Raw genomic sequence first — 25,786 nt, forward strand, 5'->3', positions numbered from 1 at the left:
TGACATATTTGCTGAGCAGGTCGTCCACCACATCCCGAGGCAGCAATGCTTCCAGTTGGTTGATGTCACACTCTGAAAGCAGCTCTGGATGGCCCATCATCTCCACACTGAAAGAGAAAATAAGTGACAGGTTACTCAACAAAAAACGCTAGTTGCAGCTCTAATTGCACCTGAACAAGTTTTGCAACAACATAAACAGCAGACTGCAGTTTAAACTCTACATGCAGCAGGTAAATCAAGCAAAAAAACCAAACAAACCTGCACACGCTAATTTTGGTGTGAAAGAGGACACACAGCTACTTTAACACATGGTTAAACTGTCAACTCAGATTGTATTTGTACAAGATTTGTTCTCGACTTCACAGCTGCCAGCTGACGCTGCAGACATGTATCATAGTTTGTCTTTGTGTGAAAATAATAATGAAAACCCAATCTTTATTTGTATAGCACCTTTTATCCAAGGGATGCAGCTCAAGATACTGCAGCTGCCTAAAGGCCCAACAATGTTATTAGCAATCAGCTGATGGTAATAATGTATTACTGTCCAACCCTTATAACAAATTACTTGGAAATGAGAATTCTTTTCCTTTAATGTATTACTATTATGAGGCGAAAGGGTTTTATTAATACCCTACAGAGGTCAACGTAGAGATGGCACAAAAGAAATGACTACACAGTGTCATCACAAATAATTGACAGGGTGGTGTCATGGAAAATAAGCTTGGAATTCACTTAATTCATTTTGGCTGCTGCAGTTGCTGCAAAACGGGCTACATTTTGTATACAAAACCCCATGGTCAGAGCAACCCAAAGTACCACTAACAGCTTGTGTCCATCTTTCAAATGATAAATGTCCCACAGTTAACACAACAGACAGAGCTTGTTTCTGCGTGTACCTCTTATATGTGTTGAGGACCCAGGTTAGCAAGGATACAATCTCATTAGCCTCCAAGTCCTCAGAGGCCAGTTCTGTGACACGAGTGGACACAGCAGTGTGGTAGAGACCGAAAAACCTGAAAAACACACACACACACATAGATGGAGGCAAACACTCATCTGAAGTGTTCAATTACAGTGGGATAAAACACTTTGACTTTTTGCAGATTCTCATCAGCTGATAGTTCACAAGTTCACAATACTTGAACACATTGTTCTGGTGGCACACTTTGATACTTTGTCAGGAGAGCATGAGAATGTGGCTTTCATTTCTATTTAACATTTCTCCAAAATTCCCTGTACACATGTTCATTCCCTCAGGGGTGCTTGAATGGGGAAGGATGATAAGGGGACCAAAAGCCAGATTAATGTTACCTGTTGAAAGTGTTGTAGTGTGGGGGGAAGCACTGCACCATGAGGTTCTTGACAACAATGAGGTCATCCAGAACATATTTTCTGGTTATTTCTAGAAGACGAACCAGCCACATTTTATCTGCCTCTCTCGTCACTGACTGGGTGCCTTCAATTCGGGTGCTCACTGTGGCCTCCAACACCTGTAACAGAAGCAGATCCAACATTTTGAGAAAACTCTGAAGAGTTCAGGGACTGAGTGATGTTGGCCAGACCACCTCTTACTGAAATAAGGGCAACTAAAACTGTGTCTGTTCCACAGCACATCAAATCAAATCTCACCATGAACTCTATAATGTTTTGCCTAGTGTAATTTGATTTCAGCATTTAAACGTTAACTATTCCATTAGGGATGCAATCATTACAGATCTTGAGCGTCTGACTATAGTCTGAGGAGCAATCACACCTTTACAACTATAAAATATCAGCAAGAGAAGTCAGATACATGTATCAGCAAGAAGACACAACATCAGTTTCTCTCAGATGTGAATAAGTAAACTACAGTTGTAGGATATTCAAACAATGATTACAGGTTGTTTTGATGCACTTAGAAACCCCAACATGTCTCCTAGCAGGAAGATAATGCGAGATGCTCTTGCAGGTAATCTGATCAATTTAGAGAGAGGAAGCACATAGACTTACTTCGGGCACATTTTATATATTCATGCCAAGAATGTTGTTAAAAAGCAATAGACATATGAGAGTAAAAATCACAAAGGAGAAGAAACCTCGACCGATTTCGACCTTCAAAACCTTCAAACTGTGAGAACTGCAGTGACTCCTCATATGGTGGTCAGGAGGCAGAACTATACAGGCACAGCAGAGGTCAAATATGCAAAAAGGACATTCTGAATCATAGCGGTAGTTATATCATTAAAGTAAAAACAAAACTCATCAGTACATCAAACAATGAGAGGATGAATTCAATATTACCAAAAAAGTCTCAAGTCTATTTCTTCATTCAAATCCTGATATATCAAGGCATCAAATGTTTAAGATCTAACAAGTCTCACTCTAATGCAATACCCTCCATTTTCAAAAGCCTACTGTTGTCATTATGATATTATAGAAATGGTTCGTTGTCGTCGTTGTCGTTGTTGATATTTATGAACCCCCCCCCCTCTGTTCCTCTTAGTCCAATGTGTCCAATGTAAAAACAGAACATGGACAGGTGAGGCTGATATATGTGGAGTCGCAATTAAGAAACTGTTAATTTTTATATTCCTCCCTTAACTTGTAACCTACCAATTCTTTCTGTTGTTGTAGGAAATTCAAACAATGATTACAGGTTGTTTTGATGCACTCAGAAACCCCAACATGTCTCTGGAGCCAGTGGGCTCCACTCCTAGCAGGAAGAGAAGCTTGAGTAAGTCCATCTTTAAGGGAGGGGTCTCATTCAGAGCAGAAATGACCTTAATATATCCGGGTCTGAATGAAGAAGTAGACGTAAGGCCTTGTCTGTATTATTGATTTCATTTTCTTATCGTTTGATGTACTCATGAGTTTTGTTGACTTGATGATATAACTACCACTGTGTTCATGACGCCCTGAGGAAGACCCAGTAAAATCCAAAACCGGTCAGTGTTTTTCTCCCTTTGTTATTTTCACTCTGATCGGCCATAATTAACTACAAACAGTATGCCATTTTTAACATCCTTGAGCTCAGTGTGAGCATCCCCGAAGTAAGCCTGTGTGCTTTCTCTCTCTAATTATTTCACAGTATTACTCTGGACCTTCATCACTCTTACCTCGAACATTTTGTCTTTCCACCGTTTGGGTCGCCCGGGTGGGATGAACCCAGTCTGCTTCTTACGGTCAACCATACGTCGATCTATCTTCTCTTCCCGCTCAATAATACGAACCACTGACACCAGCATGGTGGGATCACGACGGACCGTTACCATGGACCGCTGCAGTACCATCCACAACTGTTTAGCCAGCTCATCAGACAACCCCTGAACCTGGAAGGGAAAAAGAAGAGATTCAAAATTATTTGCCCTAAATCTATGACTTTTGTGGTTAAAAAACTCTAAAATTGTCTTTGATAGAATACAACTCCATTGTCCGCCAGAGAGGTAAAAAATAAATTGCAATGACACTTATTATTTACCAACAAACTGATATTGCCAAAAGGAGGAGACTGGTTTAAATTGTTTTTTATTAGTACATTATGTTAGTGTCACCAATTCAGCATCTGACCAAATGTAAAATATGGTCACAATCTACCCTTCTGTTCCAGAGTTTCTTATTTTTGAATATAAAATGTCATCATTTCATCACAAGTCCTATTAGACATGTGTGTTGAATTTGCGTCATCATTACCAAACAAACACTTGGATTATGGCTAAAAATGTGTTTTGTGAGGCACAAAAGAGAAATGTCAATTCATCATAACTATGCTATTTCATAAACCTTCTGGAACAATTTTCACATGCTGTGCCAGTAGAAGTTATGAGGGAATCACCTGTAAGCATAAGGTATATGTCATATTCACCACTCTGCTGAAATCACTAACACTATTTTCATTCACCTAATTAACCTAATTAATCATTAACTAATCATGTCTACTTTGTTTGGATATCATCAAAGAAACTTCTGCACATCTCTGCACTATTATTTTTATATTAGAAGTCAGATTATTCCACGAGAGCGACGGAAAGACTGGGTTTATGAAACAACTGCTGAATTGTTGATGGTAGCTTAACTATGACTCCAAATGTGCAAAAACGGAATTGATTTGGTACCGAGTGGTTTCGTATGACATAACTACCTTGTTTAACTGATAAGTGCTGTGGGAATATGCACTGATTATAGTTTATCAAAGTATCAATACAGAGAACACAGGAAATGTTACATTATTATTATTATTATTATTATTATTATTATTATTATTATTATATTAATACAGGGAAGAGGTAAAATGAAGAATAAGGCCTACATCTTACATAACTTTCTTCCAAATACAGGTTTGGTTCTCTCTGCTGTTGAGGAATAGATGACACTATAAGCCAAAAATATACTTGAAATGCAAGACATTAACAGCAGTGGATCCAGACCATTGAACTCATTGGTTTGGGTGTGTGAATCAGAATCTGTATCTGGGCTAAGATAAAGGTCAGTGTGGCTCATCCCTAAAGATGCCGATATCACAACTCTTCATAACTTGAACTCACATCTTCAAAATAGATGGAGATGAGGTTCATGTCACTTGTGTTCTTGCTGTCCATGCGGTACTGCTCATACATGAGATCATCACGGGAACACTCCAGCTCCATCAGCTTCCTGTGAGCCTGCAGCAGCTCTGCCTGCTCGATCAACTGCTGCGTGTCTGCCACGATCTCTGGTACTATAAGACACACAGAGCACCAAGAGCAAGAGTAAGCAGGGGAAAACCACATCTGAAATACAGTCGACACAGTCACAACTTCTCCTTCCAATGAGATAAGACGGAGTTTAACTTAATGGACAGCTTGCTGTCTAAAACCTGTCTGTTGCTTTAGTGACACTACATTGTCTGTGATCTTTGAACTGATCTTACCAGAGAAAATGTTTTTAAGGTTTTCCACAGCGGAGGCCAGCTGACTATGTTGGACTACCGCATCCTTTACATCTTTCAGGTTCTCGATGGTGTTGATACTCTGCCTCCAGTCCTTACTCACGTCAGCCAGTGAGCTCTGGATGTCTTTGACGTCCAGCAGGGCACTGTGCAGCTGGGTGAGTCCAGTGCGGACGCCATCCAGCTGGGACTGGATGGCTGCCTGGAAGAAACCAGGGCCCATCAAGGGAAAGATATTATAAGGCAGGGATCTCTACCTAAACAATAACACAGGTTTACAAATGAAGTTCATTTGCACCAAAGGCTGACATATTGGGAATCCAGTGATTCCTGTCTGATGAAAGGAGAATTAAACTGTGACACCAAGTAAAAACTAAATTAATCAAACTAATTCCTGTAGTCTTATTTTCAAGCCAGATCAGACGTCTAGTCCGAAACAAAAACATCAGAGTAAACATCAGAGTAAACATACACAGATCCATGTATGTATAACCTGACTATCTGAAGGATTGAAAGGGGAACATAATGACAACTTGATAATTACTAGAAACCTTACTCTGCCAGAACCAGAGGAAAAGCTAATGTCTGCATCGTTATACACAGGGTGTGATTTGTAAAATAAAAAAATTTAAAAAGGGGGTGGAGTCGGGGCTCTGGGGTTTTTCATTCATGAAAACAAAAATACTGAACCACAGTGTAGCTTTAAAGACTATGACTTCCTGTTGCAGTTGTTAAAACAACATTTATAAATTAATTGTGAACTTATAATAATAATAATAATCATAATAATAATAATAATAATAACAATAATAATAGAAAGCAATTCAGAAATCAACCTAACCACTGCATTTGCAGAAGCTCTCCAACATATTTATATAAAGTGAATCATCAGACTAAATCAGTTAGTCATATCTTTATTAAATTTACTTTCTTTAATGAATAAATGTTATGGTGCTGTTAGACTGCACTCTAGATGCAGGTGCATGCCCCTCTTGTGTGCAGCAAGCCCACAGATAAAAACATGTTAGGAATTTTGAAAAATTGTTACATGTTTTTTTTTTTCAATATATGCATGTATTCATATAAATGTAGTTACTGGAAATATTTGGATGACACAGAAACTGTTCAGCCTTGATGTAGCGAGGCACTCCTGCACCCCCCATCAGCTGTGCCGGTGAGCAGGGCGCGCCATGCCTATTACATGTGATTGTGCATGTAGTGTCTAAATCGATCCACGGAATTTTTTTACCTTAGTCATACCCTCATTTTTCTTTTTACTTGAATGAATCACCCACCATTTTGATTATCATGACTGATAACAAAAATAGCTTCTGATGATTGGTGAAAAATAGCTGCATGTCTAGATGTTTTTAAATCATTAAACTGATTATCTTTGGGGTTTGGACAGCTGACATTTATATGGATTTTCGTGACACTTTACAATTGTTGCTGAATAGATCAGTAAAAGAATAGTAGTATATACTGAAAGAGTTTTGCAACCTAGCTGTACTGTAATGTCTTGTCTGCCAACACGTCACCTTCAGCCTAGCCTCTACGGAGGCCTTTTTGCGGGCCTCTCTTCTTCTGTACTGCTCCACTTTGTCCAGCTGGTCTGATCGCTGCAGCATCCCTGCCACACGCTGCACTGCCGTGGCAACCGCCTCCCGACTCGTCTCCTCCATAGTGTTGCTCTGTTGTATAAGCACCAGGTGTATCCAAAGGCTTTAAGCAAACACTCCTGAGCTGAAAGAAAAAAAAAAAAGATTGTAACAAGTCTGTCTCTGAGCTGAATGATTTAACCCTCGTAAACCTCCTGCACATCCAACACATACTGAAATATTCTGGTGAATGTTGAGACATAAGTTTTTGTTCAAATGTTACACTTTTACAGGGTGACACACAGACAATTTCTGTTGCATTGATAACTGTAAAGGACAACGATTCAAAAAATGTCTTTCTCTCTCTTCAATCGGCACTGTCAGACCAATAAAAACAAACAAATAAATTGATGTGGTGCATATACGAAATATCAACTTTACTCTAACAACAAGCAACAATATGTGTTACTACAAGGTTACAGTTATTTCTGCTGAGACAGTTTGGCAGAATGACCCATGACAGAAAGATGTTTAAAGGCCCATTCGATTAAAAAAGGTTATCGGGGCAACTGCAAGAAACGTGGAAACCTCAGTATTTAGTTTATTCTGAAGATGAAGAGGATGTCTGATGTTAATTCCTGTCACAACAAATCCACATGACACTCGTTTCACCAGTTAAAATGGAACCCTGTACAACATGTGACCGGGGGCGCATAAAAGCACATCACAGACTCAAACTGTCTTAAATTTACATCGAGCGATTCAGTTGTCAATCATCGTTAGCTGACGCTCAATGGCCTCGCTAGTTAGCAACTATGTTACAGTGTGGGGAAGTCAGGACAGCTAACAAGCTGACGTTATGTTGGCGTAGTTGTTGGCGGTTGACAGGTGATTAATAGCAGCCGGACAAGCTATCCTCCACGACATATACGTCAACATGTCATATAAAACATTAGCACCCTACAAATCAAGTCAAACCTCACAGCTCATTAATTTGAATAGCATGAGCTAAGCTATCAACCGAGTGCAAAGGGCTAACGCTGTCGAAACAAGCTCCTATACGAACCCAGCAAACGTTCTCACCGTAGGCACTAAAGGGATAAACGCACAGGAGAAGAAATGCATTTAACGTTATATAAATATCACATTCATATTTCTGACGGATCCGTGTTGTTGTGGTTTTACCTTACTTCCTTCTTGGGCTCCGCCCAGCACCAGCTGCTTGTGCTTCCGCTTCTTCTTCTTCTTCTTATTTTATGAAGGTTGGCGTCAAATGTACTGATGCATTACCGCCACCTTGGGGAGGGGGGAAAGGGTGGAGCCGGAGCCATTGGTCATTTTCTATCAAGCCGCTTGTTAAAGACTTGGAAAGTTGCAAAAAAAAAAAACCCAAACAAACCCGAACATCACATTATATAATATATATAATATTATAAATATAATATATATATTATTTTTTATTAAGACACCTCGGTGTTTCTGGAAAGTATGGAGCGAGCTAACTCCTGATGCCAATGTCGACCTTAGCATAATATGGAAATTGGTTGAGGTTCGACCCGGTTATTATCAAAACAGACAACAGACTAATTTCATGATTATCTAGAAAGGTGGCACTGCACTCTAGATCAGTGTTTGCCATCTGAAGCATCTCTACAGAAAGAGATCTTTTCTAACAGTCAAGACAGTGTTGGCTCAGAATGTTTTCATTATGGCTTTAAAGTCAATTTACTTGTTAACTTTTAGAAAAAATAAAATGGCGTATGATACACATTCCCTAGTAAAAATAGACACGCAAGGGCCACATCACATAAAGGCAAGTCTATAAAAGGGAGTTTTAAGAAGTGATTTAAATTCTTTTAAATCACTTCTTAAAACTCACTTGTACACCAGCCGCCTCCCTCCCGACACCGGCTTCGGTCGGCCGCCTCCCTCCCGACACCGGGAGTGTTAGATGACACCGGGAGTGTTAGAGATCAGGCTTTTACTGTAAATGGCATCTCAGTTTGATGAACATCAGCAATAATATAGGCCTATGTATCTGCCTGACTGAGGTTTAAGGTTTTGGGTTTTTTTTGTCCCGTAGCTTCCCCATATGTCCTGCTCTAGCACTGCCTATGTTACAGACGTTGTTTTTGGTTCCTCACTGTTTCCGGAATATATCCGTACGTATGTGAATGTGGGCTGATCTGCTCCTCCAATATGGCGGCGACGTTGACGTATCACAGCAGCGGGCCAACCCGCTCAGTGAGGCGTCTATGAATATATGTCTATGTTTAGGGGCACTCAGCTCCCACATATTTAAAATGATGTTGCTGAAATGTTTCACCACTCTCTTACTGTTTTTCCACTATAACAATCTTCATATGAATACATGGCTTATTCATGTGAAATCATTGTGGAGTCAACAGCAATTAAACAATAGCTGACTTGGAATTATAACTTTATGTTCTTAACTTCCGGTCCACTTTCTCACCTGGTCCCCGTCATCTCTCTCTCTCTCTCTCTCTCTGGATGCATTAAAATACAAATAAAGGTTTTAAGATCACTGTTGTTCTCATCTGACAGAGCAGAACGGTGTTAGACGTTTCCCTGAAACATCATGTCAAATGAACAGGATGTACAGATTTCTAATTCTATTTATATTGTGTTGCAATCAAGTGTGAACTTGAGCAGTCAAACAAATCACAAAACTCACAACATTCATGCTAATGAGTCACTGTTTATTTCAACCTGTGCAGGCATTTCCATCTGTTCCGTTCAACCAGAGCCGGCCCTGGGCATAGGCAGTATAGGCAAATGCTAGGGGCGCAGTCATACGGGGGGCGCCGAAAACGGGGAAGAAATAAGTGTATGAAAATTGATTGTGATTGCGAATTGATTGTGAAATTGACTGCGATGCAAGAGGGCTCTGACTAAGATTTTGCCTAGGGCACCAAATGACTGGCACTGCGTTCAACGTCAAAATATGTTTCTGTGGAAACACCCAGAAACCTAATCTATTGCCTACAGGGATCGGCTGCGCAACCTGAAACCATAGGGGTGAGTGTGAAAAACAATGAGCAGGAAATAAAAGGTTTTTTACAGACAGAAGTCATTACATCACCACTAAGTTTTCCAATAAAAGTGTTTGGTGTATATATTGAGCAGCTGTTCTGAATATAATATTTTTTTTATTTACAAATGATAATATTAGCTTAATAGTTTGAGCGAAAAGTTTAATCTTTGAAAAATAGCCATGATTTTCAGGATTCTTAGTGTGTTCCCCTTTTGCTTTCATAGGAGCTGCACTCAGTAGCTTCACTACGTTTTACACTGTATGACTTTATGTGCTACATAAAGACTCTTCTTTTTCTCTTATTACAAGGACCTTAAAGGAATAGTTCGGGTCTTTTGATGTGGGGTTGTACGAGGTGCTTAGCCCTAGTCAGTGTATTACCTGCAGCTGATGATGGTCAGCTCGCCCACTGTTGTGGAGAAGTAGCACGTAGTATGAAGTAAATGGTAGCAGCAGCAGGACGTATTTTAGTCTCTTCAAAGAAGGCCCACCTCAAAAAATATCTATCTGTTTTAAGTGTGCGCTATATTTTTTAACCTTTTTTGCTTTTTACAGAACTAGAGCAAGTAGGCTTTATTATAAAAAAAAAGTTTTTATATCCAGAAGTATTTTCTCTATATAATATGATCCAGTTTCACCCAATCAGTGTTTTAAGTTATTAACTTAATCTTTATGTTCAGTCTTCAGTAATCAGTATCTCTACGAGTCTGAATGGTGCTATATATAAAAACATCTTGCATGCCAGTCACTAACAGCAGCTGGCTGCAGACCACACCTCCTTTTACCTGAGCCTTTTTAAGTACTGCAGCCTGACACCACCCTGTCTGTGTGTCTCAGGTCAGATGAAATACAATCACAGACCTATGATCTATCACATTTACAGGTGTATCTACACAGTTATTCTAACAACTAGTATCAAGTAAAACATCTTTTTCTCGTCATTGATTTTCATTGATATGGATTTCTTACAACTGCCAGGTAAGTCATTGTGTAATTTGTTGACCCTCTTAGCGATACATGAGAAAAGTATAAATGTGATGTGATCAACATGAAATATTGCATCCAACTGCACAGTGCAGTGGAATAAGATTAGATTAGATAAAAAGATTGATAAGCATTTAGATTTAGTGTATAGTGCATAAGGGATCCACTGTTTGACGTATGTCCTCAACAACATACTAGAAGCTATTTGCTTATAGAAATGTAATTTGTGAGTTCAAATGGAATAATTCTAAACTTTACTTTAGTAAGCAGCAAAAGTGGTTGTTCATTAAAACATTATACCTCTATCCATTTGAATAATATGCAAAATACTGAAGCAATCAGTTTCCTCACCACTAACACCCTTGATGTGCCCTTGAAAGAGAGATAAAGTAGTAGAGATGCTGCAGATAGATAGCCAACCTAATCTCCAGATTAAATGTCTGTAATGTACATTTCTGTACATACCACAGATATATTGAATCTTTACATTTCAATAGGTTCAATTTTGAATGATATGTTGTTGTTAAATTGCTGTGCTGAGGGTCTGGTAACGTTTAGGCACAAACATTTGGTCAGGAAACAATCCTGTTACGACAATGGAGGATGACTAAGCGACCAACGATTTTCCAAAGAACCGTCTTTTTATTTGCACAGCTGAGAAGTGGTTTAGTGCCTCTCATGTTGCCTCTCTTGGCCAACCTATCCATTGTTGGGTTTGAATACAGCCATTATATCTGAGCAGAGTAGTCACAGACAGCTGATGATGCACCATGATGTCAGTCAGATAGAAACAGAGCTGTATCTTTCCGTAAAACAGTGACAGATCAAACAGCAGGCACTTCAGTTAGATCAGACATGAACGTTCCCACAGACTTCGATAAGTCATTCAGAGCTCATGTGTTTTCTACTTTCAGACAGAATCATTGAAAAATCCTCTGTGAGGGACAATCAACAGGTGGATTCAGCAGCTGTCAGAGATGGAAGACAAACACCTGGCGACTTCAGCAGCCTCTACAGCAAAGGTGAGAGCTTAGGTTGTCCAGGCTCATGCTGTGTGTGCTCCTCCTCATAGTCTGGACTGGAGGCTTCTGTCACTGATGGGCAGCAACAAACCATGATAATGTTTGATGTGTGATGAGTGTGCAGTGTTCATCTTAACCTCCAGAGTCAAGTTGTAAATTGAACATTTTAAAGCCAAGTCGTGTAACTTTTTTTTTTTTTTTTTTAAATAACAGCCTCAAAATCATTTGATGGTAAAATCTCGTAATGTAATGTCACCCCCCATTACTTATTTTTACACAATGTAACTTCAGTTAGAAAGTAGGACCACAGCATTACATACATGTTTACTCCAACAGACACAATGCCATGTTCTACATGATGTTGCCTTAAGCAGTGAAAGGAGCAATTTGTAAGATATTTTTTTTTTCGAATAATGAACTAATACTATCAACAGAATGTCAACAAACAAAAGTGCTTGATCTTATGTCAAAGCAACTATGTAACAAAGATGTCTACTGAAGTCAGCATGCTAACCAACTAGCTCCGGCCAATTCTGTCTCATAATAAAACTTCGCACCTCAAGAATAATATACTGATTAAGGCTGTCGTGATAATACGATATTCACAATATTCAGCAGAGCCGTGATATAAAAGAAAGATGAGCTACTGATACTGTGTTAATGATAAACATATAATAACATTGTGTGAAAAATCCAGCAAAGATGTTTGGCCCGTTTCTAGCACTTTTTCTTTCTAATTTCTATTCAAATTGTGTTGCAATTTGCTAGCATGGATTCCTTTGGCCTTGATAACTGTTAAAATCAAAAATCTGATATTGTCAAGGCCCTTTCACTGATAGCATTGTGATTTCAGTTGGGAAATGTAAAAGCAGCGAGTTTGCTACTTCCACTCACAAAATATTGACAAAGGAAATACTTTTACACATATTTTGATATCTAAATTACATGCGGTGTCACAAAACTGAATAAATGCATTGGCAACAAAAGTGTCAAAAGTATGTGTAAATACACTGGCTCATTTCCTGTCAGCTTTGTATGTTGTGCAACAGCATGCCATTTCTGCCTGGTTGGATTACTGTCATTTGACTAAACAGACTTTACTTGTGTGAACAGACCTTCTGCCAGCCTCAAGCGGCGAGGAGATTACGAGAGGGTTCCTGCAAGAGCTGGTTAACATCCTGTTCACTTATATCTGCAAGTCAAGTCAGAGGAGCTCCAAGGTACTCAACTGTTTCCAGCAACAGTACTAACATTATACTGCGGGACTGCTGTGATTAAATTAGTACATTAGTGATATAGTTTCTAATTTTGATGTCCTTACATTTATAAGCACAATTAAAAATTAACTATACATATTAACTGTATACTTTGGGTCAACAAGTTATTGACCTTATTGATTTTCAGATCTGATATTCAGCATTTCATTGATTATTGGCATCAGTGTTTTATTCTTTTTTATTGGATTGGGATAAAACAGGTGGTTTCAGCAGCTGTCAGAGACGGCACATAATGTAGTGGAGTGGAAAGTATAAAGTAGCAGAAAATGGAAATATGAAGTAAAATACCTCAAAATTGTATTCAAACACAGTCCTTGAGTAGATGTACATTGTTACATTCCATCATTGCTGTTATGACATGATTTAATGTCCCTTTATGTATATGCTTATTATATATTCAGCTTTTATTTCTTGACCAGAAGACACAGTGGATGAATACTGATGAAACATTTATTTAAAATAAAATAAATACTGTTCCCTGCGTTTTAGGTCCTGGACTTTCATCATCCTCACCAGCTAAAGGAAGGACTGGATGGCTTCAATCTGAACCTGCCGGACCAACCGGAAACTCTGGAACAGATACTTGTGGACTGTAGAGACACACTCAAGTACGGTGTCAGTACAGGTATGTGTGTGTGTGTGTGTGTGTGTGTGTGTAGGGGGGGGGGGCATGGGGACATATACACAGGTTCTGAGGATCTGTATTCTTTATGGGGACAAATTGCAAGAAAATTATAACTTTTAATTAATTTTGTGCTCTCCATCATACTTGGAATTGTTTGTCCAAAGAAACTACAAGTCCTTCAGTTGTTTCCTTTGGAATTATAGGTTCTGTGCATTTCTGTCCTGAGATCCAGACATGCTCAGTAACTGAAACTTGCAGTGACTTTGCAGATCTATCATCATACAGTTTAGTCAGATTAAATCCAAATCTGTTATATATGTCAAACTTCCGTATTTGTGTAAAACAGGTGCGGAGTTCAGTGAGAGACTGATCTGCTGTGACATGAAAATAACCTGCTATATAGGCTTGCTTTGGATTCAGGAAATGCACATCTAGGACATTGGGACTTTAACCCATGAACACATTTTTTTTTTGTGTGATCTTTATTGTCAACGGACAGACAGGACAGACAGCAAACAAACACACAAACAAACTGGCTCAGAGCAAATAAGAGCTCTGACCACTGTTAAGTGATATGGACAAGTTGTACAATGTATTTGGTTTGTTTTAGAATTGTGTATCTGTTTTGTAGATTTGCTATTTGTAATGTTACTATTTTCCTTTTCTACCAAGTTAAATTGGGGATTTAAATCTAACATGTAGTTTTATACTGCTGTCAATGTGCTCTGTCTTAGTCAAATAAACAAAAAGATGAATACAAAATCCTGCTTTGCAAAGCCAGTAAAAGACATGATGGCTATGGCTCATTTCCCATTTCGTGTCACACATTTTCTTAGAAAAATTAATGCAAGTTCTGAATTTTTGAAGGCTCAATAGGTATCACACAAAACCAGAAAATCAACACAGTGCAATGAAATAAAATAACTGGATGCGGCCAGAGAAAAGTATACAAATGAAAACTATTACAATTTTTGTTAATAAAATACTAAATAATAAAATACTAAATGATGGAGTAATATAACATCTTCACATTTTATGAACAAATTAACAATTAACAACGGTCAAAGGCAACCAAAATCATAAACCCAATGAAAGCTGGAGCCAAAATCACACCGAAATTCAAAGTAAAAAATTGAAATGACAGGCTGATCCCACTTTTGTGTTTATAGCAACTCATACTGTGTATGGCCCTGTGTGCCTGTATGACCCTCTGACAACATCTGGGCATGCTCTCGATGAGTTTGCGGATGGGATCCTGGAGGATCTCTTCCCAGACCTGGATCAGGGCATCAGTGAGCTCATGGACAGGATGTGGGGGTACTTTGAGGAGTTGGCTGCTGTAATGTTCATGGTGTGTGATTCAATAAAGAGATGGTGGAGTTCGTTCCACATGTTTACCAGTGGAAACTTGCCTGTAACACACATACACTGCATACAATAGTATCTCTCACACTAACGTAACTGTCTGTGACGTTACTGCGCAGTGCAGTTGTTCTTAATAACTACAGATCAAAAATAGCATCCTTCAGGTGCTCAATTGGATTTAAGTCATGGAATCAAGAGGGCCAATCAATGGCATCAATGTCATAGTCATCAAGGAACTGCCTATAAACTCTGGCCACAAGAGACCGGGCATTGTCGTGCACCAGGAGGAACCCAGGGCCCATTGGGTCTGGCAATCATTTCATCCCAGTACCTGACAGCACTACAGTACTGTTGGCTATGACAATGGAGGTCTGTGCAACCCTCCAAGGATATGCCTCCACAGACCGTCATTAACCCACCGCCAAACGGGTCATGCTGTTACAGGCAGCATAACGTTAACCACAGAGATTCCAGACTCTCTCATATCTGTCATATGTGCTCAGTGTAAACCTGCTCTCATCTGTGAAGAGCATGGGGTGCCAATAGTGGACCTGCCAATCAAGCTGCACGGTGCTGAGCTGCAAGCACAGGTCCCACTAGAGGACGTTGGGCCCTCATTCCACTCTCATCGAGTCTGTTTCTGACAGTTTGGTGAGAAACGTGCACACCAATAGCCTGTCATTTTGAAGGGCTCTGGCAGTGCTCCTCCTGTTACTCCTCACACAAAGGAGCAGGTAATGATCCTGCGGCTGGGTTGATGCCCTTCTACGGCCCTGTTTTTCTCTCCTCGTGTAACAGCTGGTCTCTTAGTATCTTCTTCACGCTCTTTAGACTGTGCTGGGAGACACAGCAAACCTCGTGGCCACCGCACATATGGATGTGCCATCCTGGAGGAGCTGGACTACCTGTGCAACCTGATTGGGCTGCAGGTACCAACTCATGACACCAGTAGTGACAAGGAATAACACTACACTAGAGAAGAAACAGTCAGGAAGGATAAGGAGAGAGCAACTGTCTGTGGCCAGCACATGCAAACCCATTCCCTTAACGGGGGTTGTCTTTTTGTTTGCCTCTCCATTGCACCTGTTGCCGATTTTATTTGCACCAGAGCAGGTGTACTTGATTCACCCAATCCCTTGTGCTTCCTAAATGGACAGATTGATATCCCTGAAGTTTAACTGACCTGGTGTTATACTGTGATGATTAAGTGTTCCCTTAGTTTTTTGAGCAGTGTATATTAATACACATTATCAAAATTCAGCTACAATGCAAAAAGTATTGGAGACATTCATTTTTGAAAATGAAAGATTCTTTGTTTGGGTAATCTCATTGTTATTAATCTGATTACTGTAAAAACAATACAATGCATCTGCATCTATTTTAATGAACACATGTTTTCAGGCAGCAGGGAAATATCTTGATGTTCTGGACAAATTTAAACTCAATTCAGTGAAAAATAAGAAACACAAAAAAAGAAAAGAAAAATGATGAAATTTAGCTCAGGGGGACCATTTAAGAAAATGCTAACCACAAAAGTAATAGGAGCTCCACTTTGGGATTTTGCAAGGTCCCATGAAAGTTTTTACAAAGTTTTTTTCAGAGAAAATTCATGACATGCACTGGGAGACCCAAGGAGAGCTGACCCTCTGTCTGCATCAACTCATTTTCTGCTTGACCTTGACCGATGCTTTTCCAGGCCATCCACGTTTCTTCAACCAGCTGTCTTCAGGTCTGGATGTGATTGGTACAGCTGCCGAGTGGCTGATCTCTACAGCCAACACTAATATGTAAGTACAGTTTTAATTGTTTTTAATTTTAATAAAGTATTTCTATTTTTAGGCCTACATTATACTTTAACTCCATTATATTTCAGAAGGAAACAAAGAGAATATATATATATATATATATATATATATATATATATATATATATACATATATACATATATACATATATATACATATATACATATATATATAAATATATACATATATATATATATATATATATATATATATACATATATATATATATGTGTATATATATATATATATATGTATATATATATATATACATATATATATATATATATATATATATATACACATGTGGAGAGAGAGAGAGCAAGAGAGAGATTTTTATACTTTTGATGTTCTCTAGTGGCACTTTAGTCTGATGAAGAGCAGCAGTCAGCTTGAAACGTCACTACTTTGTGACATTGAATATTCAGGAGCCCTGCAGTGTGAGAGCCATCTTTCTGTTTAATTTCATACTCATTTTGGACTCCACACCTGACCTTTTTGGTTTCGATATACGTGTATCTCATGTTCATATTTTCTTTCCTTACAAATGTAACCGGCTTGAGTTTTTTCAGATGGCAGCATTAGGTGCATTGTGTTCAGCTTGATGCACAGGACCCATGAAGTGGTGACTTTCCATTATTTAGTCGACTAATTTACCCTCTCCTTACCAAACCAGTTCTAATCTTGTGACAGAGGTTGGATATATCCATCCATCCATTGTCTGTAACCGCTTTATCCCTTTTATGGGGTCGCATTTTTTTTTTGCTGGAGCCAATCCCAGCAGTCTCTGGGTGAGGGCAAGGTACCCCCTGGATGAGTCGCCAGCTCATCGCAGGGCCCTCACTGTTGGCAGAAGCCACCATGCAAGGTGACAACTGCACATCAGGAGCAATTTGGGGTTCAGTACCTTACCGAACCTTCCAAAGGAAAAAGACAATATTCACAAATGTTCTTCCTGTTGCTGTTGCACATGCTTGGTTCGCTCTATCATGTGTACATGTACGTGCAACTCCTTAAAGTATCTTAGAATGTGCATGTTGACAAAGTAATCAGTTATTGAAATAGTAATCCTCGACTGTTGAAAGTTTTGAGAGAAATAATTCTCTTTTAGAATATAATTTAATCTCTGTAGTTCAAGAGGGTGCTGCCAAGAAGCCAGCAAAGTGATAACATGAAATCTTTGTTGTTCCAGTATAACAACACAATATTTTTCTCTGTCAGGTTTACATATGAAGTGTCTCCTGTCTTTATCCTCATGGAGGAGGTTCTGCTGAGGAAGATGCAAAGCATTGTGGGATGGTCCAGTGGTGAGGGAGATGGAATCTTCTGTCCAGGTAATACAATGAAGGTGCTGCAGAAATGGGTTAAGTTACACTGACTGCCTTCATCTTGCTAATAACATCTGTGGACGTTGAAAACCACATGTGTTGTCAAAGTTCAGCTGTGGGACATTGTTGTTCATTGTCAACCCAGAGACAATGGCTAGAGGCACATGCACTTGTCCATAACTGTCTATTCTGTTTGCTGAAGGAGGCACAATATCAAACCTGTACAGCATCCTTGTGGCCAGATACCATTTCTACCCAGAGGTGAAGACCAGAGGGATGGGAGTTCTGCCTCAGCTGGGCATCTTCACTTCAGAACATGTAATCACAATTCACACACTACTTTATGGGCAGCTAGCATTAGTGTAGTCAACCCTGACCTGGCACTAAAGAATTATCCATTTTTTGTTGGGTTGGGAAGTCATTCTAAAAGCATTTTTGATATATCTATATGTGTGTTGCTTTCATGACATTTGTTTTGTGTATTTCACATGAAATATGCTGTCATGTTGAATACTTTTTGGTGTCTGATGACAATTCTCCCTAGTTATGCACATTATATATGTTATCCTCCAAAGTTGTGACAATGATCAAACAAGTCTGATCATTGGCAAAGTGAGCCTTCCCTATCCTCAGCCTCACCCTCCAGCTATCACCCCGTGCCTGTTAACTGTGCATGTGCGCCTGATCAAGCTTGCAGCCTGGGAACAGATTGGGAACAGCATGATCAGCTGGTTAATAACTTTAACATAATTCTGGGGCTTAACCCGAACTTATACACGCCCAGCCCTGGTGTAGCATTGTCCCTGCCTTATAATACTTTAATTTGGCCTGTGCGCATGTGATGGCTAATTTGCTTGTACTTCTATGATGCAGCATTTAACAGAGTTGTTTATTTATGTATTTATTGGAAAATAAAAAAAGCTAAGAGGTCTTGTTGAATGTACTAGATCTCTAGATCTCCCTGCCAGCCAGCGAGAGCTATGTGGCTGTTTGGGGTCAATGTAGTCAGGCAGTGCACGTTCACAAGTTTTAGGAGTGGCTGTGAAGGCAGGCCGAGGAGAAGTAGGTTGTTTTTCAGTAGGGTTAGAGATAACCGTACAATTTCAACATGCCCAGCTGTGGAAGGACCAGAGACCTTATTTCATGGTCCATTTGGTTGTAATGCCACACATAAATTGTTACCTATGTATTATTACATAGTGTGTTACTTAGTTTACTGAGCATTTTCTGCATGAGCCACGATGTGCAGACTTTTCAGTATCTTATATGTAATGACTTTATCCACAGCTCTTTCAAGGTCCGCTTATTGTTCTCTTCAAAGTAGAACTCCACTCTGAGTCTGGTGTGGTGTGCAGAGATGCTGTCTGTATTCAGTTTCACTTGACGTGTGCACCTGGGAGCTTCTACCTCTTAGAACCAAACAATGCAGCTACTTCTGTCAACTGAATTGAATGTGTGCCTGTTGTTATTGAAGTGAGACAAATGGAGATGAATGGCTGTCCTTTCACCCATTCAGAGCCACTATTCAGTGAAGAAATCTGCAGCAGTGCTGGGGCTTGGCACCGAGAATGTGGTCGTAGTGAAATGTGATGAAAGGTGGGTAAGTTAGTCACTCGCTAAGTAAACATGTGATGCCCTAACAAATGAAATGTTTGCTCACCTGTTCGTGCGTGCTTTGGGAAATGTATCCCTGCATGTAGGCTTGCAAAATATATTACAGGTTTTTCAGGTTTTAATGGTTCACACAAGTCACAGTTTGGTGCATACTTTTAGTACATTGGTCACAGTTTGGTACATGTTAGGTATATAAAAACAGTGCTCCGGTGATTGACACACAAGGGCAGATACCTCACTTGGTTATACGGGGAAGAAAACAAACAGGACATTTACAAGAGCAGTTCCTGAGGTAGACACCAAAGCTGCCGTCAAAAGTACAACACACCACTCTCGTCTGATCAACCACTCACACGCTCAAACTTTCTCTCAAACTTTCTCTCATCGCTGAATTGAAAGAAGTGTTGGGTCCTCTAGCTGTGGTATATCAGGGTGTCTTCGTCTTTGTCTTGTTGTTTTGGTTTCTGGTCTTCTGCCTTGTTGTTTAACAGCGGTTGGAAATTAGCTTATTGGTGCATAACTGACAATTACTGGATTGGAGTTGAAGTCAGACTTGCACCGAACTGTGACGGTTTGGGAGGAATACATGTACTGCTGCACCCATAATGTTACTGTTAATGATGGTAATTTCCAGAGTAATGGAATACAGTTTGCTATCTTGCTGTTAAAACACAGTTAGACAGAGAATTATTAATATATATTGTGCATATACAGTATGTTGATTGAAGACTTAAGGGGTGCAGATGTCGGGGGTATGACAGGCAGTTACTGTTCACTGAACCTTTTTCCATACTTTGGCTTCTTTAAGAGGGAAAATGATTCCTGCTGAACTCGAGTCCTCCATTGTTACAGCTCAGGAAAAGGTATGAATGAAAATGATTCAAGGATGTACAGTTTTTGAGAAGAAACTAAAAGTGCATTCTCAGAAAAATTGATAAATATTTGAGAAGAACAGTTCACCCAATAATAAAGTCAAGTGGTGAGGTTTATAGTCAACAAAACAGTATTGCAGCATTCTCCTGAACAACTGAAGTAGATGAGGATGGAACAACCAAATACAAACAAAAACATAAAATGTCTTCATACACCTTGACTGGTGTAATCCAAGCCTCCAGAAGCCCCAAGATCCCACATTGATTAGAAAACACCTCCTACACCCACTTCTAATGGTGACGACACTAAAAACTAATCGCATCTACTCGATTGATGTGATAAAAATAACCTCAAATGTGTGGCACCCACCTTGGTGAATTTCAGTGTCGGAGCAATGTCTGGAAGACTACAGCTTCAAGTGCTACCTGAGGCTGATTGATGCTGGGTTCTCAGCTGTGGAGCACCTGTCCATCTGTGTTTGATGAGAGACACTTTCTGAATTGGTATTTGAAAATCAATAAATATTAACTGTGACCGGCAAGTACACATAGAGAGAATTAATCTGTCTTTGAGATTTCTCTATGATCTGACTGCAATACATGTATCAGAAGGACGACGAAATAACAACTACATAATGCTGTCTTGTAAAAAGCCTGAATTCAAACTTTTAAAATACTTGTTCCCTAAATGGAGTTCAGATCAAACAGAGCTTCTCTGTGCTGAGACGTATTTCCAAAGCCAGATAGCCTGACTTTCTCACTCACTAATCCTAACCCTCCACGGCAGCTCCTTGTTTGTCCTGTCTCTGTGTGCAGCTGAGTGTCTGCAAACAGCCATGATTACTTATAATTATCCTCTCCTCCATTGTTGTTCAAGTTCAATGTCTGGACATCAGTGGCATGAACACATGATGTCAGTGTGAACGCCAACACCTGAGTTCAATATTTTCAACTCATGCGATTGCGCACTTTGCCTCATTTGTGCCACCTGGTGTTATCGCATCTAGTTGCATTTTATCAGTTAGATGATGTACATATTCTAGTCGCGTGGGTAAGTCTGAACACATCCTTAAGTGTTTAGGTAAACAGCTACAGTGAAGATCTGGTCTGAAAGAAGCTTTTTTAATTTTTTTTTCTACATTTTTAAAACAAGTCCCCATCTGCTTTAGCTGTTTAGTAGAATGTTACAACACTGTGGTGAAGCTCCAGAATCCAGAAATGTTTTGTAGACTTCAGATTCACCTGACTTTCCAACAGGATGAGGGTGAGTAGATAATGACAGACTTTTCATTTTTGGGTGAACTGTACCTTTAACTCTCTGCTTTGTCAACCATTGCTGAATTTCATTGAAATGTTTTACCCCTGAAACAGTCATTACTCAATAGAGACATGACAAGGCTAACATCAGTTCTCTCTTCTAGGGTTTGGTTCCATTCTACGTGAATGCGACAGCAGGCACCACGGTGTACGGAGCCTTCGATCCTCTTGATGCCATCGCAGACATTTGCCATAGACACTCTCTGTGGATGCATGTTGATGTTAGGCAGCACACACACACACACACACACACATACACATACACACACACAATTTTTCTTTCTTCTTTCTTTCTTTTCTGACTTTCTTTCTTTCTGTCTGACTCCCCACTTTGCTGCGGTGGCAAACCCAGCCTACACTCCCAAAGCATCAGTAACTAGCTTACCAACAAAAGCTTTAATGTTCATATTTTGCTGAAAAATGTGTACGTTTTCATCATAAAGGTAAAGCTACTGAAAACAGTTATAGATGCAAACATATTGAGGTGTTAAAAATTGTATTATATCTTCATTAAGTTTAAAATCGATGATTTTTCGGATATATAATACAAAATAATAATAATAATAATAATGATAATATTTATATAGCCCCATTCGGTTCTTTACATACATGCAACATACCCACAAAGAAAGAGTCGCAATAAAGGCAAGTAATTGCCAGAGTAATCCCAAATATATATATATATATATATATATATATATATATATATATATATATATATATATATATATATATATATATATATATATATATATATATATAAACACAGAGAAGACAGTGTAACAACATGTAAAATCTGGATAATTAAACCGAACTAAAATAATCTAAATCAGATGTTATAAGCAGTTTTATATGAGTGTGTTTTTAGACATGATTTAAAATGGGATACCGATTCAGCATGCCTGATCTCTTCAGGCAGGGCACTCCACAGTTTTGGGGCTCTGACAGGGAAAGCACAGTCACCTTTAGTTTAGCACGACCTTGGAATTCTGGAGGAGAGTGCTGTGGAATGATCTTAGGTAACACGTTGAGCCATAGAGAGAGAGCAGCTCTGCAATGTAAGGAAGTGCCAAACCAAAAGTCAAGCTGCAGCTTGAAGTTGAAACGAATAGAGGGATTTTTGAGACATATATTGTAGTCAAGAAAATCTGCAAGTAAATAAATGCTTGGATGACCTTCTCCAGATCACTGAATGACTGAAAATACTTGATTTTTGCAATATTATGGAGCTGATATAAACACAATCAGACAACCTTTTTACATGTGCATCTAGTTTAAGGTTATTGTTTCTAGTTTGAAGCGAGTGGACAGAGGAGGTGATCAAACCGAGTCCTGATATGGAGGGGAGCAATGAGGATGTCTTCAGATTTGGTGTTGCTGACTTGAAGAAAGTTGTCAACCATCCTTAGAAGAAGTTTTCTATAACATGTTAAGATCTACAGATTCTAACCATTGCCATTTTTTGTTGGTAACAGGCAGCGTGGGGTGGAGGCCTGCTGATGTCAGACAGACACAGGATGAAACTACAGGGCATTGAACGGTAACTACATCAACATAACCTGACCACTTCACACGCAGTCTTTGTGTTTTCTGTGGGACACCATCACAAAGACTCTGCGAGCCTCTCTGTGCATTTTTTCAAGGGCCACTTCTGATGGTTGTGGTTTGGTGTCTTTCAATAGATGAGAGACAAACGAAAAGCTCTCTTGTTAAAGGCCGTGGCCAGATGCTGTTTTTGCATGGTTATCAGCAGGGTCTGAGGTTGCTAATGACATCAGTCAGAGTGGAATCTATACATTTGCAGTGATTGTTTTGCAGAGCCTGGTCTGTAACTTGGAATCCTCATAAGATGATGGGAGTCCCTCTTCAGTGTTCTGCCATACTGGTCAAGAAGAGAGTAAGAAATTTTCCTCTACTCTTCAAAAGTACATTAGAAAATACACAATGACAAACTTTAAAGGCTTTTCGATGAAAGTTAGTCCTCCTGTAAACCACAAGTATGAATCTCAATGATGTAAATGAGCTGAAATAGTTAACAGCAGCAGGACAGGTAGCAAAAGAGAGGGTTTTTCCATCTCAGAATCTAACTGTCCTAGTGTTAGTATCATTGTGGTTTGATTCATCACTCCATATACTATATAATGATCTGATGCTGTCTCTAAAGCTTGTACATGTAATCTCTTCCTGGATCTTGAATGACTTGGTCATGCCTCTTTCTTCTGCAGGGTCTCCTAAGGCAGTGTAATGAGCTGGGAGCGGAGTACCTCTTCCAAGCGGACAAACACTACGATGTGAGCTATGACACGGGGGATAAGAGCATCCAGTGTGGCCGACATGTGGATGCCTTTAAACTTTGGCTCATGTGGAAGGCAAAGGTATTCATGCACAGTATCTGTGTTTCATAGAGTTAATATGTTTGGATTATTTGGTGCTGCTTTGTTTTTCTTCATCTTTCACTGATTGGTCTCAACCATCCACCTTAGAGAAACTGTGTGATTACATCCTTTGCCTTTATCACTCTCTGTCTTTGTGTCTGTTACCCTCTCAGGGCTCGCAGGGTTTTGGGGCTCAGGTCGACAAATGCCTAGAGAATGCTGAGTATCTGTATGATCAACTGCAGAGGAGGACAGGCTTTGAACTGGTCTACAAAAACAAAGTGAGAATGGTATTAGCAGGGAAAAGGAAAGGTTTCTTAAAATGCTTAAAGACATCTAGTTTATAAACAAAGATACATTTCATGTCAAGTACATAACCATTACTTCCTCAGCATTTCATTATTACAACCCACTATTAATCTTACTTTTTCCTGGTTTCATACTGCCGTAAATCAATTGTTTGATGATTTGGTTGTTTTTATTATTCCAATTTCAATATTCACCTCTTTGTCTTTCCTCATCTATCGATATCACCAATCAATTCCTACTGGGGATATCTGTCATCCACCTCTCACACAGCCGGAGCACAGTAATGTGTGTTTCTGGTACACCCCTCCCAGTCTGAGAGGCCTGCCGCTGGGACCTGACAGAGACACAAGACTTCATCAGGTCAGTGCAAAGTCCACAGTGGCTCCTCTGGATTCAGTAATGGGGAGGCACTATTGCATTTAACCATCTTTCTGTCTTTGCAGGTGGCTCCACAGATCAAAGGCCGGATGATGGAGAAGGGCTCTGTTCTGATTGGCTATCAGCCTCTGGGAGCCAAAGTCAATTTCTTCAGGTGTGTGTTCTCCAATCCTGCCACACAACAAGAGGACATCGACTTCCTGCTGGATGAGATCATCAGGCTAGGCCATGACCTGTGACCTCTGATATGATGGATTGTTTTACTGTGCTACAGCTATTGCCTCCGCTTTAAAGCACAATGTGTAAGATGACGAGAATTTGTTGGAAATCTTAAGAAAATGAAATATTCGCTGAGTGTGAACAAACCGTGTTGACATGTGAGTGACGTCTGTACTGTTGACGAGTTCTTTCTGTAAGCTTAATTGCCACTTTAACTCAATGTTAATGCACTTTAAAAACGCGACAAACAAAATAAAGAGCTTCGACTTTCCACAATCTACAATAATCTCTAGTTTGGTTGGATAAATCCTGAAGACTCCCATCAGCCAACAGGTTCACAGCCAACTGAGCTACTTGCTAATAGCTGCTAGTCACTAGAGTAGTGAAAATAAGTTGCAGTTAGTGAATATGTTACCCCCTAAAGTTTTGAAGTACCTTTGAAGTGAACAAATTAAAACCTTTAACATTAGACCTTAGACCGGTTAATTGAATGGCATAAAGGGGCCCTTCTTTTTTTTTTTTTTTTCTTTTTTTTTAAAAGAGGTTGAACTTTTACATTTATTGTTAAAGGTCATCTCATTCAAGTAAATATATCTAAAAATGTTTAACTGCATGTCTTGACTTCCCTTTTGAGACTGAAGACCATTTTATTGGGACTTGGGTTGTTTAAAAGAAAAAAAAGGTCTTAACTGCTTTACATCCTCTCCTTTCCTATCAGAAATCAGCAGACATCAATGTGTAAT

The 25,786-nt window shown here is 39.4% G+C and overlaps 2 protein-coding genes across 4 annotated transcripts in view; one reads left to right on the plus strand and one right to left on the minus strand.

Annotated features, from left to right (window-relative positions):
- The window catches only part of exoc3 (exocyst complex component 3), an 8,696-nt gene extending 1,036 nt beyond the window's left edge, over window positions 1–7,660 (minus strand). Inside the window, exons 1-8 of the mRNA XM_030402252.1 lie at window positions 7,568–7,660; window positions 6,442–6,646; window positions 4,886–5,105; window positions 4,521–4,693; window positions 3,096–3,308; window positions 1,312–1,490; window positions 897–1,013; window positions 5–107 (exon numbers count right to left, since the gene is read on the minus strand). Coding sequence (XP_030258112.1) covers window positions 5–107; window positions 897–1,013; window positions 1,312–1,490; window positions 3,096–3,308; window positions 4,521–4,693; window positions 4,886–5,105; window positions 6,442–6,585 — 1,149 coding nt within the window. The 5' untranslated portion in view covers window positions 6,586–6,646; window positions 7,568–7,660. The remainder of the gene's footprint in view (window positions 1–4; window positions 108–896; window positions 1,014–1,311; window positions 1,491–3,095; window positions 3,309–4,520; window positions 4,694–4,885; window positions 5,106–6,441; window positions 6,647–7,567) is intronic.
- A 2,765-nt stretch (window positions 7,661–10,425) lies between these two features.
- Window positions 10,426–25,323, plus strand: gad3 (glutamate decarboxylase 3). 3 transcript variants are annotated; one of them, XM_030404079.1, is made up of 16 exons: window positions 10,426–10,534; window positions 11,455–11,562; window positions 12,676–12,782; window positions 13,329–13,464; window positions 16,526–16,616; window positions 17,853–17,965; window positions 18,162–18,277; window positions 19,476–19,555; window positions 20,382–20,436; window positions 21,867–21,983; window positions 23,238–23,302; window positions 23,581–23,659; window positions 23,988–24,137; window positions 24,311–24,418; window positions 24,717–24,806; window positions 24,890–25,323. In XM_030404079.1, exons 1-16 carry the CDS (start codon window positions 10,513–10,515, stop codon window positions 25,061–25,063), a joined length of 1,611 nt encoding a protein of 536 aa, XP_030259939.1. In that variant the 5' UTR covers window positions 10,426–10,512; the 3' UTR covers window positions 25,064–25,323. The 3 variants fall into 3 exon arrangements, with proteins under 3 accessions (XP_030259939.1, XP_030259940.1, XP_030259941.1); XM_030404080.1 differs by lacking the exons at window positions 10,426–10,534; window positions 11,455–11,562; window positions 12,676–12,782; window positions 13,329–13,464; window positions 18,162–18,277 and having other exon boundaries at window positions 16,530–16,616; XM_030404081.1 differs by lacking the exons at window positions 10,426–10,534; window positions 11,455–11,562; window positions 12,676–12,782; ... (1 more) ...; window positions 16,526–16,616; window positions 17,853–17,965 and having other exon boundaries at window positions 18,262–18,277; window positions 19,476–19,559.
- The last annotated feature ends 463 nt before the right edge of the window (window positions 25,324–25,786 follow it).

Source organism: Sparus aurata, chromosome 21 (genome assembly GCF_900880675.1).
Source record: "Sparus aurata chromosome 21, fSpaAur1.1, whole genome shotgun sequence".
Lineage (NCBI taxonomy): Eukaryota > Metazoa > Chordata > Actinopteri > Spariformes > Sparidae > Sparus > Sparus aurata.